This window comes from Vespula vulgaris, chromosome 5 (genome assembly GCF_905475345.1).
Source record: "Vespula vulgaris chromosome 5, iyVesVulg1.1, whole genome shotgun sequence".
In the NCBI taxonomy this organism is placed as follows: domain Eukaryota; kingdom Metazoa; phylum Arthropoda; class Insecta; order Hymenoptera; family Vespidae; genus Vespula; species Vespula vulgaris.
Window position 1 is genome coordinate 6218078 of NC_066590.1, and position 14330 is coordinate 6232407.

The 14330-nt window shown below is 35.2% G+C and overlaps 1 protein-coding gene across 6 annotated transcripts in view; it reads right to left on the bottom strand.

Moving 5' to 3' along the window:
- Positions 1–246: 246 nt before the first annotated feature.
- Positions 247–14330, bottom strand: part of LOC127063847 (multidrug resistance protein homolog 49-like) — a 60854-nt gene continuing 46770 nt past the window's right edge. For all 6 annotated transcript variants that reach the window (XM_050994106.1, XM_050994110.1, XM_050994105.1 and 3 more), the window contains 8 exons: positions 13887–14310; positions 12867–13070; positions 10194–10545; positions 9249–9482; positions 7774–8723; positions 6321–6722; positions 5915–6061; positions 247–4209 (listed from right to left, as the gene is read on the bottom strand). In XM_050994106.1, the coding sequence (XP_050850063.1) occupies positions 4006–4209; positions 5915–6061; positions 6321–6722; positions 7774–8723; positions 9249–9482; positions 10194–10545; positions 12867–13070; positions 13887–14310 (2917 nt within the window). In that variant the 3' untranslated portion in view covers positions 247–4005. The remainder of the gene's footprint in view (positions 4210–5914; positions 6062–6320; positions 6723–7773; positions 8724–9248; positions 9483–10193; positions 10546–12866; positions 13071–13886; positions 14311–14330) is intronic.

The window sequence follows — 14330 nt, forward strand, 5'->3', positions numbered from 1 at the left end:
CTCGAGATATATATGTTTACGTCTATATATAAAAAAACATCTATAAATAGATATACTTAACGCATTGTCATATTTTTTGCGACGATAAAATTTGGTAAGAATCACCTGGTCAAATAAAAAAGGAAAGGAGATCTTACGAATTAAAAGATACCAGAAGAAAAATTTTGCTCCTGTTGGATCGGTCGATGGCACGAGAATGAATGAAAAAGGACGAACCCTAAGTATACACATTAGATATGAGACAAATTTTTTCTATTATATTTTGTTTTATTCGTATATCATCAGGAATATAACATGTTTTCTCTGTATTCTCATAACAAAAAAGAAAATAAGACTTTAATACTTCCACATCGTCATACTGCTAGTATCACTGTAAAAAGTATGCGCTATAATACGTTTGTATGTTCCGTGTATATATGTATGTGTATATGTATGTGTATATCAGCATACATTACACACTCTCTCTCTCTCTCTCTTTCTCTCTCTCTCTCTCTCTCCCTCTCTCTCACTGTCGTTCTTTCATTAACTCATGCTTCTTAAGACACACGCTCGTTTTAAGATCTCTCTGCCCCTTAAGTTACGATGGCCGCGGCCTTAGTCTTATTTAACGATTTAAGTATTAAAATATACGATACTTATATTTTCTTTCGTTTTTCCTTTCCTCTCTCTCTCTCTCTTTTTCTTTCTCTCTTTTTTCTCTTACTCTCTCTTTATCTATCTATCCATTTGTCTGTCCATCAGTGCTCGACGGTTCGTAACACGATAAATTCATATTTTTCTCTCTTTCTTTTTTTCCCCTTTCTTTCTTTTACGAGATACGTTCGAAAGTTGTCCAGACTTGAACGCGATGAAATGATATTTGGAATGAAATATCGACTCGAGCGCGTGTTGTTAGGCGATGATCTCCCTCGAGCACTGTTACAGACAAACACATGATATTCTATCTATCTTTCTTCTTTCTCTATCCGCGGTCGTCGAAAAATATCTACCGTACAGTTTTACCTTTCTCTCTCTTTCTGTGTATGCTTCTATTTCACGATCGTATTTTTATATTGTATGCGATTTACCAGGCGTAAAACGTGTATACTCTTCTAACGCGATATACACACTATCTCTATCTCTCTATCTCTCTCTGTATATTTTTATTATTTTCCCTTTTTCTTTCATTTCATCGGTGGCATTTATTCTATTGTCAACTCGCGAATAGTAAAAAGCATTGGCTGCCCATTACACTGGTAGACACTACTAGTGTTTATATGTATGTGTATATTAAGTACCGTAAAGCTTGATTATTAATTACTAACATTAATTTTATCCTCGTAAAGCTTTAAATAAGGCCGTTCGTTCGAACACGATGGATCGACGTTTCTATTTCATTCTCTTTTTATTAACGTTCCTTCTTCGTTATTTTATTGTTATTTTGTTCGTTCAAACGTTAAACTCGATTAAGGCATCGAACTATATCGGGAAAATCTTTTCTTCGAAAGCAAAGGAAAAGACAAGGTAGGTATATCTACATATGCCTTTTCTAAAAAAAATTCACGATCACTTTTCAGCGAACCTTCTAAAAAAAAAAAATCTGCCCGTTCAACGTCAAATAGATTTCTTTTCTCGGGTGTTACGTTCTTCGAAAAGTAAAGATCCTCTCGCGTTAAAAATTTTTCATGTTGATTTTTATTTATTTCATACGCGTCGTTCGCGTTCCTCGAAAAAAAAACCCATGACAGTTTTCCGTTATCCCGTCGAGATCCTTCGTATTATATTTTCATTCTGCCTTGTTTATTCTTACCCTTTTTTTTTCTTTTTTTATTTTAAAGGACGCAGGGGAGATTTTACCATATATCAAAAATTTCAACTATTACCGAGAATTTTCCCAAAAATTTCGAATGCGATATCAAATAGTAATATTTTTGATGATTAATATATCAAACACTCGTTGTTATTCACAATAACAAACGTGCGTGAAAAAAGTAATAAAAAAAGAGAGAGAAAACATAGAGGGAAAAGGAGAGAAGAAAAACATGCATTACATATATCTTTTTTCTTTTTTCTCCGCACTCACGTCGAATTATCGAGTAAATCAAAACCGATTTCATGGTTGACTACGACGAAATCTTGTTAAGTCCACGCTTCGTCGAAGTTATCGGTACGCTGTAAACGACTATTTCTATAAATTCTCTCTCTCTACTTCTCTACTTCTCTATTTCTCTCTTTCTCTCTCTCTCTGTTTCTTTCTCTAAATCTTACCTCTAGACTAAAACCGAAATGTCTACTCTCTGACGACACCCTAACAAAAAAAAAGAATAAAAAGAAAAAAAATATCACGAAAAATCCAAAACGAATGATGAAATAATGAAAATAAATTCGAACTTGTATGTTTGAAAAAAATAAGAAGAAGAAGAAGAAAGTACCACGTGATTTTAATCAAGGAAACATCCCCCATCTCTCTTCTTTCTACGTATCTCCCTTACGAAGAACGTAAGGTCTACACCCTTGATAATCATTTCGGCGAGTATCTAATTATTAAGGCACGTGAGGGTTAGTTGATGTAAATTTACGAGATTTCGGCTATCTCAAAAAATTCCTCGAACTTCGAGTTAAGAAAAGTGTCAATTTCGGGGCCTCTCGTAAATAAACGTGAGAGAGAAAAATGAAATTATAAAAAAAAAAAATAAAAATGAAAATACACATAAAATTCAGTTTGTAACATCAGAGTTTGTGACGATGAGAGTACGTAAATTTTTTATGGATCGCTCGCGTTCTCAAGAAAAGAAGAAAGAAAAAAAATACAAAGAATAATACAACGCCAAAAAAAAAATTAAATAATAAAAAAGAACGATGTCATCGTCCGATAATTTTTAAAACGGATTAGAATAAAAGTATCTACAAAATTCGAGAAGTGGAGCTTTCTCTTTTTCTTTTCTTTTCTTTTTCTAGTTTTACTATCTCGATGTATTCTTCAAGGAAGATGTAGTCAAAAATAAATCGACAATTTCTTTTCTATCGATATGCGAGCGTAAAGGTAAATACATACGTTCCTTTTTCTTCTCGATTTGATTTGATCGTAAGACGATTGCCAAGAATGGAATCCTCTTTGAAGTATGTTTCTCTATACGTATGTGTATATAATAATAACAGTAATAGTAATAGTAGTAGTAGTAGAATAGTAGTAGTAGTAGAGTAGTAGTAGTAATAGTAGTAGAATAGTAGTAGTAGTAGTAGTAGTAGTAGTAGTAGTAGTAGTAGTAGTAGTAGTAGTAGTAGTAATAGTAATAGTAGTAGTAGTAGTAGTAGTAGTAGTAGTAGTAGTAGTAGTAGTAGTAGTAGTAGTAGTAGTAGTAGTAGTAGTAGTAGTAGTAGTAGTAGTAGTAGTAGAAGTAGTAATAGAGTAGTAATAGTAATAATGATAGTATCTAGTAGTAGCAGCTATAGTAGCACTAGAAAAATTCTCATTCATTTTTATTCGATCAGATCTATGAAAACCGCATGGCGCATTCAGTGCGTTTTTTTTTATTTCCTTCACCTACTTCTTATTTTTATTTTATACGCGTAAAAATATTCATCGTTTAAACAATGTAAAACACAAAAATGGGAACGATATGAAGTGTGAAGAAATGGAGAAAAAATGAGCAAGGAAGAAAGGGGTAAATAAATTCTAACAAACGAATCTCGCATAAAATTGACGACTCGAGAATAATTGATGATCAATGTTCACGACAATTAAACCTAACGATGGTTAAGTCAACGGAGCCGCAAATGTATTATCTACTTAAGAAATTAAAAATTGATTATGACTGTCTCAAGAAAATGTTATGTTTCTTTTTTTTTTTTTTAAATTCATGAATCCGATTCATCCTCGTACGAAGCTCTCCTTCGATCACCGATCTAAACTTTCGAAATTAGAATATTCGTTCGTCTTAGTATGTATATATAAAAAGGAAGAAACGGTGCTTCTTAATGGGATAATAGGATGGGAAGGAAGTTTAAAATCTTGGGCTAAAAAATCTATTCCATAGCGGCCTCTTGTAAATTATGTAGATGTGCGTAAAGACCATCGGCAGCTATTAGATCGTCGTGAGTACCCATCTCAGCGACGGTGCCCTTTTCAAGGACACAAATCACGTCTGCATTTCTTACGGTAGCAAGACGATGCGCTATGGTGATGCACGTTCTACCCTCCATCGCTTTGTCGAGGGCTGCTTGTACTACCTATAGACATAAAATAACAAAACTTTATATGTTAGAATAAAACGATTTATACATACATATAGATATATAAAAATATTGTGTGATCGAGGAATAAAATTCTTTTCGTTTTATTTTCCTAAAAAAAAAAAAATATTTAATAACTCTTACTTTCACTATCAAAATGAAATAAAATTTTTCATTTCTCGATATCGGAAAGAGCTTCTTCCTTTTCGTTACGGAAGGTAAAATAAACCAGGCCAAAGTTCAGCATGAAACGATAGCTCCAAAACAATATAACCGTGAAATTCGTGCTAACGCCAAAGTTACGAAGAGTCGTTTCTGTTGACCGCCATCGACAACAATTGCGCTCTCTCGTAAAGCCAATGATTTCCGATTGTCGGACTTGATAACGCGAGCGAACTGCCACAGATCGTTGTTATCGTTCGATGCAAACTATTTCGCGGTTGATGTCTCAATTTTCTTTCCGCATCGATATCGACTTTACTTGTCGACAAAAAAAAAATTACCTTTTTGCTCTTTTTTCTGATATAATTTTTCTTGTTTTTTTTGGGGAGGGGGGATTTTTTAATTTTTGTATTCTTTTCATCGAACTCGCAATATCGATGAAACTCGAACTCTCGGTTCAAATTTGTTTACAATCATTTGCATAGGTATTATACTACAATATATGCATACATATTAATTACGAGCGCAATAAAAAAAAAAGACAAGAAAAAGCCATTTATATCGTAAAACTTTAAATGAAAAAAAAAAAGAAAGAAAGAAAAATAAGTTTCGTTTTTCTCGGATCTTATTAATAAAATTATTGTCGAACGTTTTATAAGTTTCCTTCCTACGTAGAATTTATCTTTCGATCGTCAAAGACGTAACTTTAGTTCGTTTTGAATGTCGACAAGTTTGGCACGCAGTTGAAATGTACTATAGTATGTATCGCGATTGCATCTTCCAGTCGAGTTTCCTCGAGTCTCTTCAAAGTAAAGACGAGAAAGCCAATCTCTTTCCTTTCGATTGAAAGTCGACGACGCTTTTAAAGAGGCACGCTTGAGAGTTAAACGCGCGATACAGAGCACAGTACATGTATATGTGTGTATATATATATATATATATATATATATATATATATATATATATATATATATAGTAGATATCTACTAACTGTAATTGGTAACGATTACTAACGCCGATAGGATAGAAAGAGGTGGGTTCTCTCTTTTAAGATAGAAATACGATTCAAAGTCACAGAGAGAAGAAAAGGATCTTTCAGTTTCGATATTCAGCGACTTCAAACTTCAAAAGATGTAGGATGCCTCTTTGAATCCTTTCGGCAATATGACCGGAAAGGAAAGAACCGTGGAATATTATAGCAGTGTTTTCGCCTTTAAATAGCTCCTTGACCTCGCTACTACTACTATTACCACTTTTTTCCTCTCTGGTTCTATTTTAAAATCGTGCCTGTTTAAAAGCTACGAGACCAAAGAAGGACGAGGAATAAAGAAAAGAATTAACGAAAATAAAAGGGCCGAGTGAGTCTTGGAAGCAACTTAATTAAATCAGCGATTGGAGTATCTCTGCGAAAGAGAGAGAGAGAAGAGGAGAGCTAGAGAGAAAGAGAAATTGTATTTTCCGTCTCCCTCTATCTCCGTTACTAAAGATTAAGATCTTATGAGAAAGTTAGACAGAGAGATAGAGAAAGAGAATATCTTACCTTTTCGCTTTGAGTGTCGAGAGCTGAGGTTGCCTCATCTAAGAGCAAGATCCGTGGGTTCCTTACCAAAGCACGCGCGATAGCTATGCGCTGTTTCTGACCTCCTGAAAGCTGTGTACCCTTTGATCCTAGTCTCGTATCGTAACCCTAAAGAGCAGAACGAGCTAACTTATAACACGTTGCATACCGTACACTTCTATGGGAAACTTTAGGACGTGAGCCAAAATTCGATTAATTTCAACTCGATGATACGATATGAAACGTATAGGAATAAAACATAGAATAGAATAGAATAGAATAGAATAGAATAGAATGGAATAGAAAGGTTTCGAATTTATCGTTAATGCGCTCTTCTATTTTTCGTTAAATGATCGAAAATCTATGTATATCGATTTGATGTTCTCACCAAAGGCAACGAACTGACGAAACTGTGAATATTCGACTTTTTAGCGGCTTCCATGATCTCGTCCATCGGCACTCGTCGATAATTGTCACCGTAGGCGATATTCTCTGCGATAGTTCTATCAAAGAGAACGGGTTCCTGACCTACAACGCCAAGCTGGGATCTAAGTGAGGCCAGTGAGACCGAGGAGATGTCGCGACGGTCCATAGTAATCGTCCCGGAGATTGGATCGTACAAGCGTTGCAGTAGTTGAATGCAGGTTGACTTTCCGCAGCCACTTTGGCCAACTAAGGCGACCATCTGACCCGGCTTTACTATTAAATTCAAACCACGAAGTATCTGCATCTCCGAGCGCGTTGGATAGTGGAATTCCACTTTTGAAAATTGTATCAGCCCTTCTGCCTTCTGCAATTATAAATGAAAAACTTTGTCTTTGTCGTTGTCGTTGTCGTTGCCGTTTTCATTGTCGCTCACGTTCTTGTCTCTGTTATCTTCATTGGCTCGAAACGTTAAAATATTAATTATCTCAATTACATTATGCATACCAACCAGATTTTAATACGCTTCCCTACCGGCGGAATACAAAATTAAGCTTTATCGTTAATTTCATAAACAATATCGATCTATATATAACAATGTTCCTTCGTCGAATTAAATGCAACAGGTAGTATAATTGGCAAATTTTCGTTACACGTGCATCGTATGATTTATATGAACGTACGTAAAATAAATGATCGTCTAAAAGACTTAACTTCGCGCCATTATACATAACGTAATCATCGAGCAACATTTTCATCGCGGATTAAAGACTGGGAAATATTTTTGACACGTCGTAAAAGCTTTCGCATAGTATAAACGAAAATGTTTCGACGTGAACGGTTCGACGTCACGCTCGATCAAATTCTTCCGTATAAATTTAGAAAATTCTTCGCCGATCGCTTTATAGAAAAGTTTGACGTTCAAAGGGAACCAAAAGTTCTCGGACCTTCGTTGAAAGAAGGGAAACTCGAAACTTTCATCCAGACCACGAGCCCTCATTTTATACGCGTCTCGACTTTGACCGACCAGAGCTTAATTAAGCCGAAGTCACTTACGAGACTCGAAACAAATTAGTCCAACTATTTTTATTAACCCTCCGTAATGCCATTTAACTTTCCAGTCGCAAACTCATATATCTATATAATTTTTCTTTTTTTTCTTTTTCATTCATATTTCATTTTCTTCCGTCACAAAATTAATTATTACTTTATATTCAAAGATTAATGTTCGCCAAGTATAAAGTTATACCGTTTTATAAGTTGATTCCAGATAATATTCTCGCTTTATAGTTATAAAATTTTCTTTTTTCTTTTCTTTTCTTTTTTATACGCAAAAACAAAAAATTGTATTATAAATGATTAAAATACTTAAGAATAAAATAAAAATTATTAATAATAATATTTTTTCTTTCTCTTACCCAATCCAAGTCTTTTCCTTCTGATCCTGGAGGCGAAGATATCTCTGGCACTCTATCCAATAATCTGAAGATCCTTCCAGCAGAAATTTTGGCCGTGTTAAAATTCGGCGCGAAAGCCAAAGCTTGTCCCAACATCCAAGAACCGAAGATAAGTGCTTCCGATACTTTGATGACATCTTGATAACTAAGACCCTCTCTTGCCACCAAGTAACCACCATAGTAGAGACTCAGAGCATATCCAAAATAGGGCGTAGTCTGACCGCAAGAAAAGACCAATCCTCTCAATCGGTTTCTCGTCCTGGTAGCCTGCGCCACGTGATCGAGTTCGACGCAATATCGATTGAAGAAGGCTGTCTCCTTGCCTAAACTCGCGACCGTTCTGATGTTCGATATCGCTTCTATCGCTATTCTCGTAGCCGCTTCCATCTTTTTCTTCTCTTGAAGTCCTTGTCCGCTCATGATTCTAGCCTCAAAAAAGACGGCACCAAGAACTAATGGAATAGAAACGACGGATACCAAAGTCATCTTCCAGGTATAATACATTGACAATCCGATACCAAGAACCAAGGTTGATAAAGCTTGGAGTATGGCACCTATTCGACTTCCTGTAGCCCCTTGAACGGCTCCAGCATCCGAAGATAATCTAGCGCAAAGTGCACCGACACTGTTCTGTTCTTCGTCGTACCAACCCATTTCTTGTTTCAACATTGCCCCGAAAGTCATCTTTCTGATCCTCGTTGTCATTCTGACTCCAGATAGACCAAACATATACATTTGCAGGAAGGTTCCTATGCCAGTTACTACACCGACGATGATGAAAAGTACCGAAAAGTTCACCGTCTCTCTTCTAATTTCGTCTTCGTCTTGAAGACCCAATACGTAATAAACTTGACCGAATAAGACTGCGAATGCTGGAAATGATGCTCCTACAGTCCCAGCTGCTAAACATCCTAAAAGGAAAGGAGACCGTTTAACTCGTAAAATTGTTTCCGTCTTCCTTCCTTCCGGATGAAAACTTTCTCTCCTTCGTTTCCCTCAAACTTACGAGAGAGATGAATAGGGGAAAAAAGAGAGAGAGAGAGAGAAAGAAAAGGGTTGGGAATTAACTTCGTAATGTCGTAAAAAACATTTACGTTTTATGGAAGAATCGTTCAGGAATGCGAAGTGTTGCTGGTGAATAAACGTTTCTTGCAATGTCCCATTTACATAAGCATTGTGCTCCAATCAGTTCTCTTTCGAGAACACCCTAAATTTAAATCATCTCCTCCCTCTCTAGATTTTCTTTTACAACGCACGTTAATCTTTCCTCTTACTTCTTTGACGAGAAAAATTACTCTGTATTCCTCGGATAAATCACAAGAGGAATCTTCTTCCTCCTTCCCCTTCTCTCTCCCGATAACCGTAAGTCGTAAAGTTAACCGATCGATTGGCCGTGACATGATGATCTTACGAAAGAAAGGAGACGAAGTACCAACCTATAAAGTTGAAGGGCCATTCCGTTTTGTTCAACCCTAGTATCCTACTCATCGGTGCATCGTACGGTTTTTCGTGCTCCTCCAAACCAGCATCCGAGCCGGCATCGGACCCACCTGCTAGTGATAAGCGATGAGAGTGCATAGAGAGAGTCGAAAATTGTCTCTTCAATGGAGCCTTTTGGGTTTTAGGTTTCGCTGCTGTTACAGTTTTCGCTGCGGACGCCGTAGCTTTAGCTGAAAAAATATTAATCGAACGGTCCTTTTTATATTACGCAAAGATATAAATTCTCGAGGCGATAAATTAATCTAATTAATTAAGTAAACTTTATTTTCCCGCTCGGTAATCCTCTCTTCTTTTCTATAACATATTTTTTCTTTTTCATGCTTAATAAATTTATCAACTCGAACTTATCGAACGCGAACTTATTCGATGGTACTCGACTGAAGGGGGTCGTCTGTCCATTCAACGTTGGTAACTAATTGCTAACTAACTAGAATGTTATTAACGCGATCCATCTTATTAATTTAGTTACCAACATTGCATAGATACAGTTATCCCTACGTAAATCTTTCCCATTTTCTAATGGAAAAACACGTCGGTATAAAACGATTAGGTTTAAGCTCCCATTATTTCTATCTAGATTATTCTAAAGAAATTGATAGAAGAACAACTTCGATTGTTGGTCTTATTTTGTTAGTTCAATGTAACTTTTTTAAAAAAAAAAAAGAACAAGACTATTAAAAATTCGAATATACGTAAGAACAATAAAGTTTGTAACGTTGAAATGAAATAGAATGTTATAAATGTAGACCCAACAAATACTCCACTTAAAAATTACACGAAGTTACAAAACTATTAATCAAGTTCGCAAATTAAATTTGTAATGTTTGTTTCTTCTCCTTTTGATATCATATTCAGTGATATTTAAATGAAATTTCTAATACCTTTGGCAGCAGCACTAGCATCAGCTGCGACCAATCCGTGATAATGTTTGCCAAGTGCCAGCAACTCCTCGTGTGTACCCTCTTCAACGACCTTACCATCCTTGATAAAGACGATCCTATCAGCGTTAGTGATAGTAGAGAGTCTGTGAGTCACGATAACGGTGGTCCTCCCTTTCGAAGCAGCGTCAAGTGCTCTCTGAACGGTTGCCTCACTGTGAAGATCTAACGCGGAAGTAGCCTCGTCGAGTAAAAGTATGGCTGGTCGTCTGACCAAAGCACGGGCGATTGCGATCCTTTGTTTTTGCCCACCCGATAGTTGAGAACCTCTCTCTCCTACAGGGCTATCGTACCCCTAAAAGACCAAAGTACAAAGAAAATCATAAAATAATCGAATATTTTAACAACAAAAAATTCCGATCCATGAACAATTCCAAAACACGACTTAATATTTTTAAAAAGGGAAAGAAATATTTTTTTTTTTAATATACAAGCTATATATTTTGACTTATTTCAATATTTATAAAAAATTATATATATATATATTTTACTTTATCGTGTTTACGAATAATTTTATTAATGATCATGAATTATCGGATTTAAAGGAATGATATGAATTTTTTCTATTAAACGGATGATGAACATATTTTCGATCGATGTATCTTCGGGTGACGAAAATTTTATTTCATCGAAAGGATCGATTTTGTTTTCTTCTTCAGACAAAAAAAGAATGAATAGACTCATAGATCCATGAGAATTATCTCAGCCACGCCATGCTCATCCGTAATCGCTCGCGTGCGATAGCTTCGACGTCGAGGCTATCGGTACCGTCGATCGTTTTCTACCCAGCTTTGCCAACGATTTGCGGTTTCGAATAATGGTTATTTAATCAACGAGGAAACTGCACGACGCATCTGTGAGACCCCACGTATATTCACCCATTCCTCCTGTCATTTCAGAATTTTAACCGATATCGAAACTCGTTTTTTTTTATTTTATCGACATAACCATCATCACGTTTATCATGAGAGGAAAAGAAAGAATAGAAAATTATAACATTCGTTAATTGTGAACTGATTGACTGATTGACGTATAACAGAATATAAATGAATACATATATAAAATATGTATCGTATTTAAATTAAAAAATGAAGTTTCTATATTTGATTTTTATTACTTTGATTATTAATAATTATTAAAGTCCATTATTTCAATAACGCTTTTATAAACTTTCTATAGAATATATTATACATACATTACTCAACAGCTTTAGAACGATTTTCTTTTATCGACATATACGTAGTAAATACATACATATTATAATAATCCTGATAATAATAAATCGACGTATTAAAATATGAAATAAACTTGGAATATATTCGGTATGTTGATTTATATATTTTATTGATTCGAGAAAACATGCATTCTATTAATTTCCCAAAAGATGTAATTATATCGTACGAGAGAGAGAAAACAGGATAATAAAATTGAGTATAGAATTTCGAATTTCAATTGGTTTCCGAGTAAATTGTAGTTCGATGGCCAATGAAATCGGGGAAAAAAGAAACATTATCCATGCGTCTAATCTGCTTTAGCTAAAACATGAACGTAAGCAGAACACGAAGGTTGCCGACAAAATTATCCCGAAATGGCGAATTCACCTAGCGATAATTCGGTAATAAACGCCTAATCGTTGACACGGGCGTAATCTCGGATAATGTTATTTGCACACGAAATGTGTTATACTAGAGGATATTTTATCGCCTGTTTACGCGAGCGTTCTGCGGATCGTTCTAGCACCTGAGACTATCGTTAATACATATATACACACATGCACACTCGCGCATAAATATACACGAGATGTCGAATTGTAATACATAAACGTCGAAGGTCGATAGTTCGTTCGTTTCAACAAATAAATCTTTTAATTTATTTTATAACTATATAAAAATTCAATATCCAAATCTTTTTTCTTTTTTCTTCTTTTTTTTTTTGACAAATTATAGTCATTAAATACTGTTACGACGAATTCTCTTTCGTTCGTTATCGATATTTCCAATAAAATTTACTAATCTTATTTTAATACTAGTTGAGGTTAAAATTTACCAGAGAAGCTTGGTTATGGACGAACGAATTGAAAAATCTATATATACAACTCATACGTACACAAATTCGTGTATATGTAAAACATCGATAAATACAGTATTTCGTCAAATATTTATAAATGTTATTAGTAATACTCGCTTACAACATATTACGCTGTTTTGTTTGTTCAATTAAATACGTCGAAAAATAAAAAGTCCAAATTGAATGAAATACAATTTTTTTTAATTTTCGATATTAAATAAATAATCTCTTTAATCTCCGATTGAAATGGAAAATTTCATTTATAGGGAAAAGCAAGCAAAAGAAATATATAAACAAAAATAGAAGAAAAAGAAAAAAGAAATCGCGTTATTGCATCCAATCGATATTCCGAAATATAATTGAAGATCATTGATCGAAGGAAGGGAAAGAGAAAATGATAGAAAAAAAAACGTAAAATAAAAGAAAAAGTACGTTCAACTCTTTTATCTATCCTTCTTCTCTTTTGAACGACAAAGGAAGGAAACGAAAAATTTTCAACAAAGCAACGGTGTGTTGGTAGAATAGCAGAAAAGGGTTTGGGTTGCTTACCTCCGGCAGTTTGCTGATGAAGTCGTGAGCGTTTGCTTCCTTGGCGGCTTTGATCATCTCTTCTTCGGTAACGCTGTCATTTCCGTAACGGATGTTCTCTCGTATTGTCGTGTCAAAGAGTACTGGTTCCTGACCAACAACGCCGATGTACGAACGCAACCATTGAACGTTTAACTTCGATATATCGACGCCGTCCAAATATACCTAAAAGTCGGAATTGAAATATACGTAGATTAAAATTTTCACCGCGTATAATACTTTTCTAACGTTGTTTATATTATACGTATATACGCATAAGATATTATTTACACTTTGCTTTTATATTTATATGCTACATAGAAATACAACTACGTATTTGTAGATATAACATTTGTCGTGTCATTGGATGTAAACATCATTTTTTGCGATAACGATCGTATATATTTTTTTTAATATATCACTCGTACGCACGTGTGCACGGTCAAAAAACTTCAAAGTCATCACAGCTAAAGAAAAATTTTGCTTGGAATAATAAAAACGTCAGAGTAGTAAGATATTAACTTGGTAATTACGTAATACACACTGGCATACAAGTAAAAAACTTTCTGAGCACGCTGTGCCTCCTTTCAGAAAACTTCTCGAATCTACGGAACCCGAAAGACTTTAGGGATTAAGTCTGTCTCTCTCTCTCTCTCTCTCCTTTCTCTCTCGTTCTCTCTTTCTTTGTTTCTCCTTCGACCCCGTTTTTCTTTTAATTAGCGAACCGCGAAAGTTTTCGATATTACTGAAGCGGATCGAGGGATTCGTATGAATACGCGTTTTAACGGTAGACTCCATTAAGTCGAAATTATAGTTACAGAGAGAAAGAGAGAGAGAGAGAGAGAGAGAGAGAAAAAGAAAAAAGGAAAGAAAGAAAAGAAAATGGTTTTTATGTCAAATGTAAGCGAAAGAAATTACGAGTATTAAAGGCTATAAGCTAGAAATTTAAAAAGGGAAAGGGAAAAAGAAGAGAAAGAAAAAAGAAAAGGAAATAAAACTTACTTGTCCTTGCAAAGGATCGTAAAGTCTCTGTATAAGTTGCAAACACGTAGATTTTCCGCATCCGGAACCACCGACCAAAGCGACGGTCTCTCCATGCCTTATTTTCAAATTTAAACCTTGCAACACTTGTATATCTCTTCTCGCAGGATAACGAAAATGGACGTCTTTAAATTCTATATCACCGCTAACCGATTTTAATTTTTGACCCTCCTTACTAAGACTATCGATGGATGGTACTCGGTCGAGTACTTGAAAAACCGCAGCAGCTGATCCTCTGGCCACTGCAAAGGCTTCTAAATGAGGCGAAGTGAGACCCATGTTCTGTGCACCGGCCAACACACCAAAAAATACTATCACCAAGACGGCCGGTGTATATTCTTTATATTCCTTCGGACGATCTTCCAAGATGAGTTGTACTCCGTACCTGATAGATCGAAAGACGGA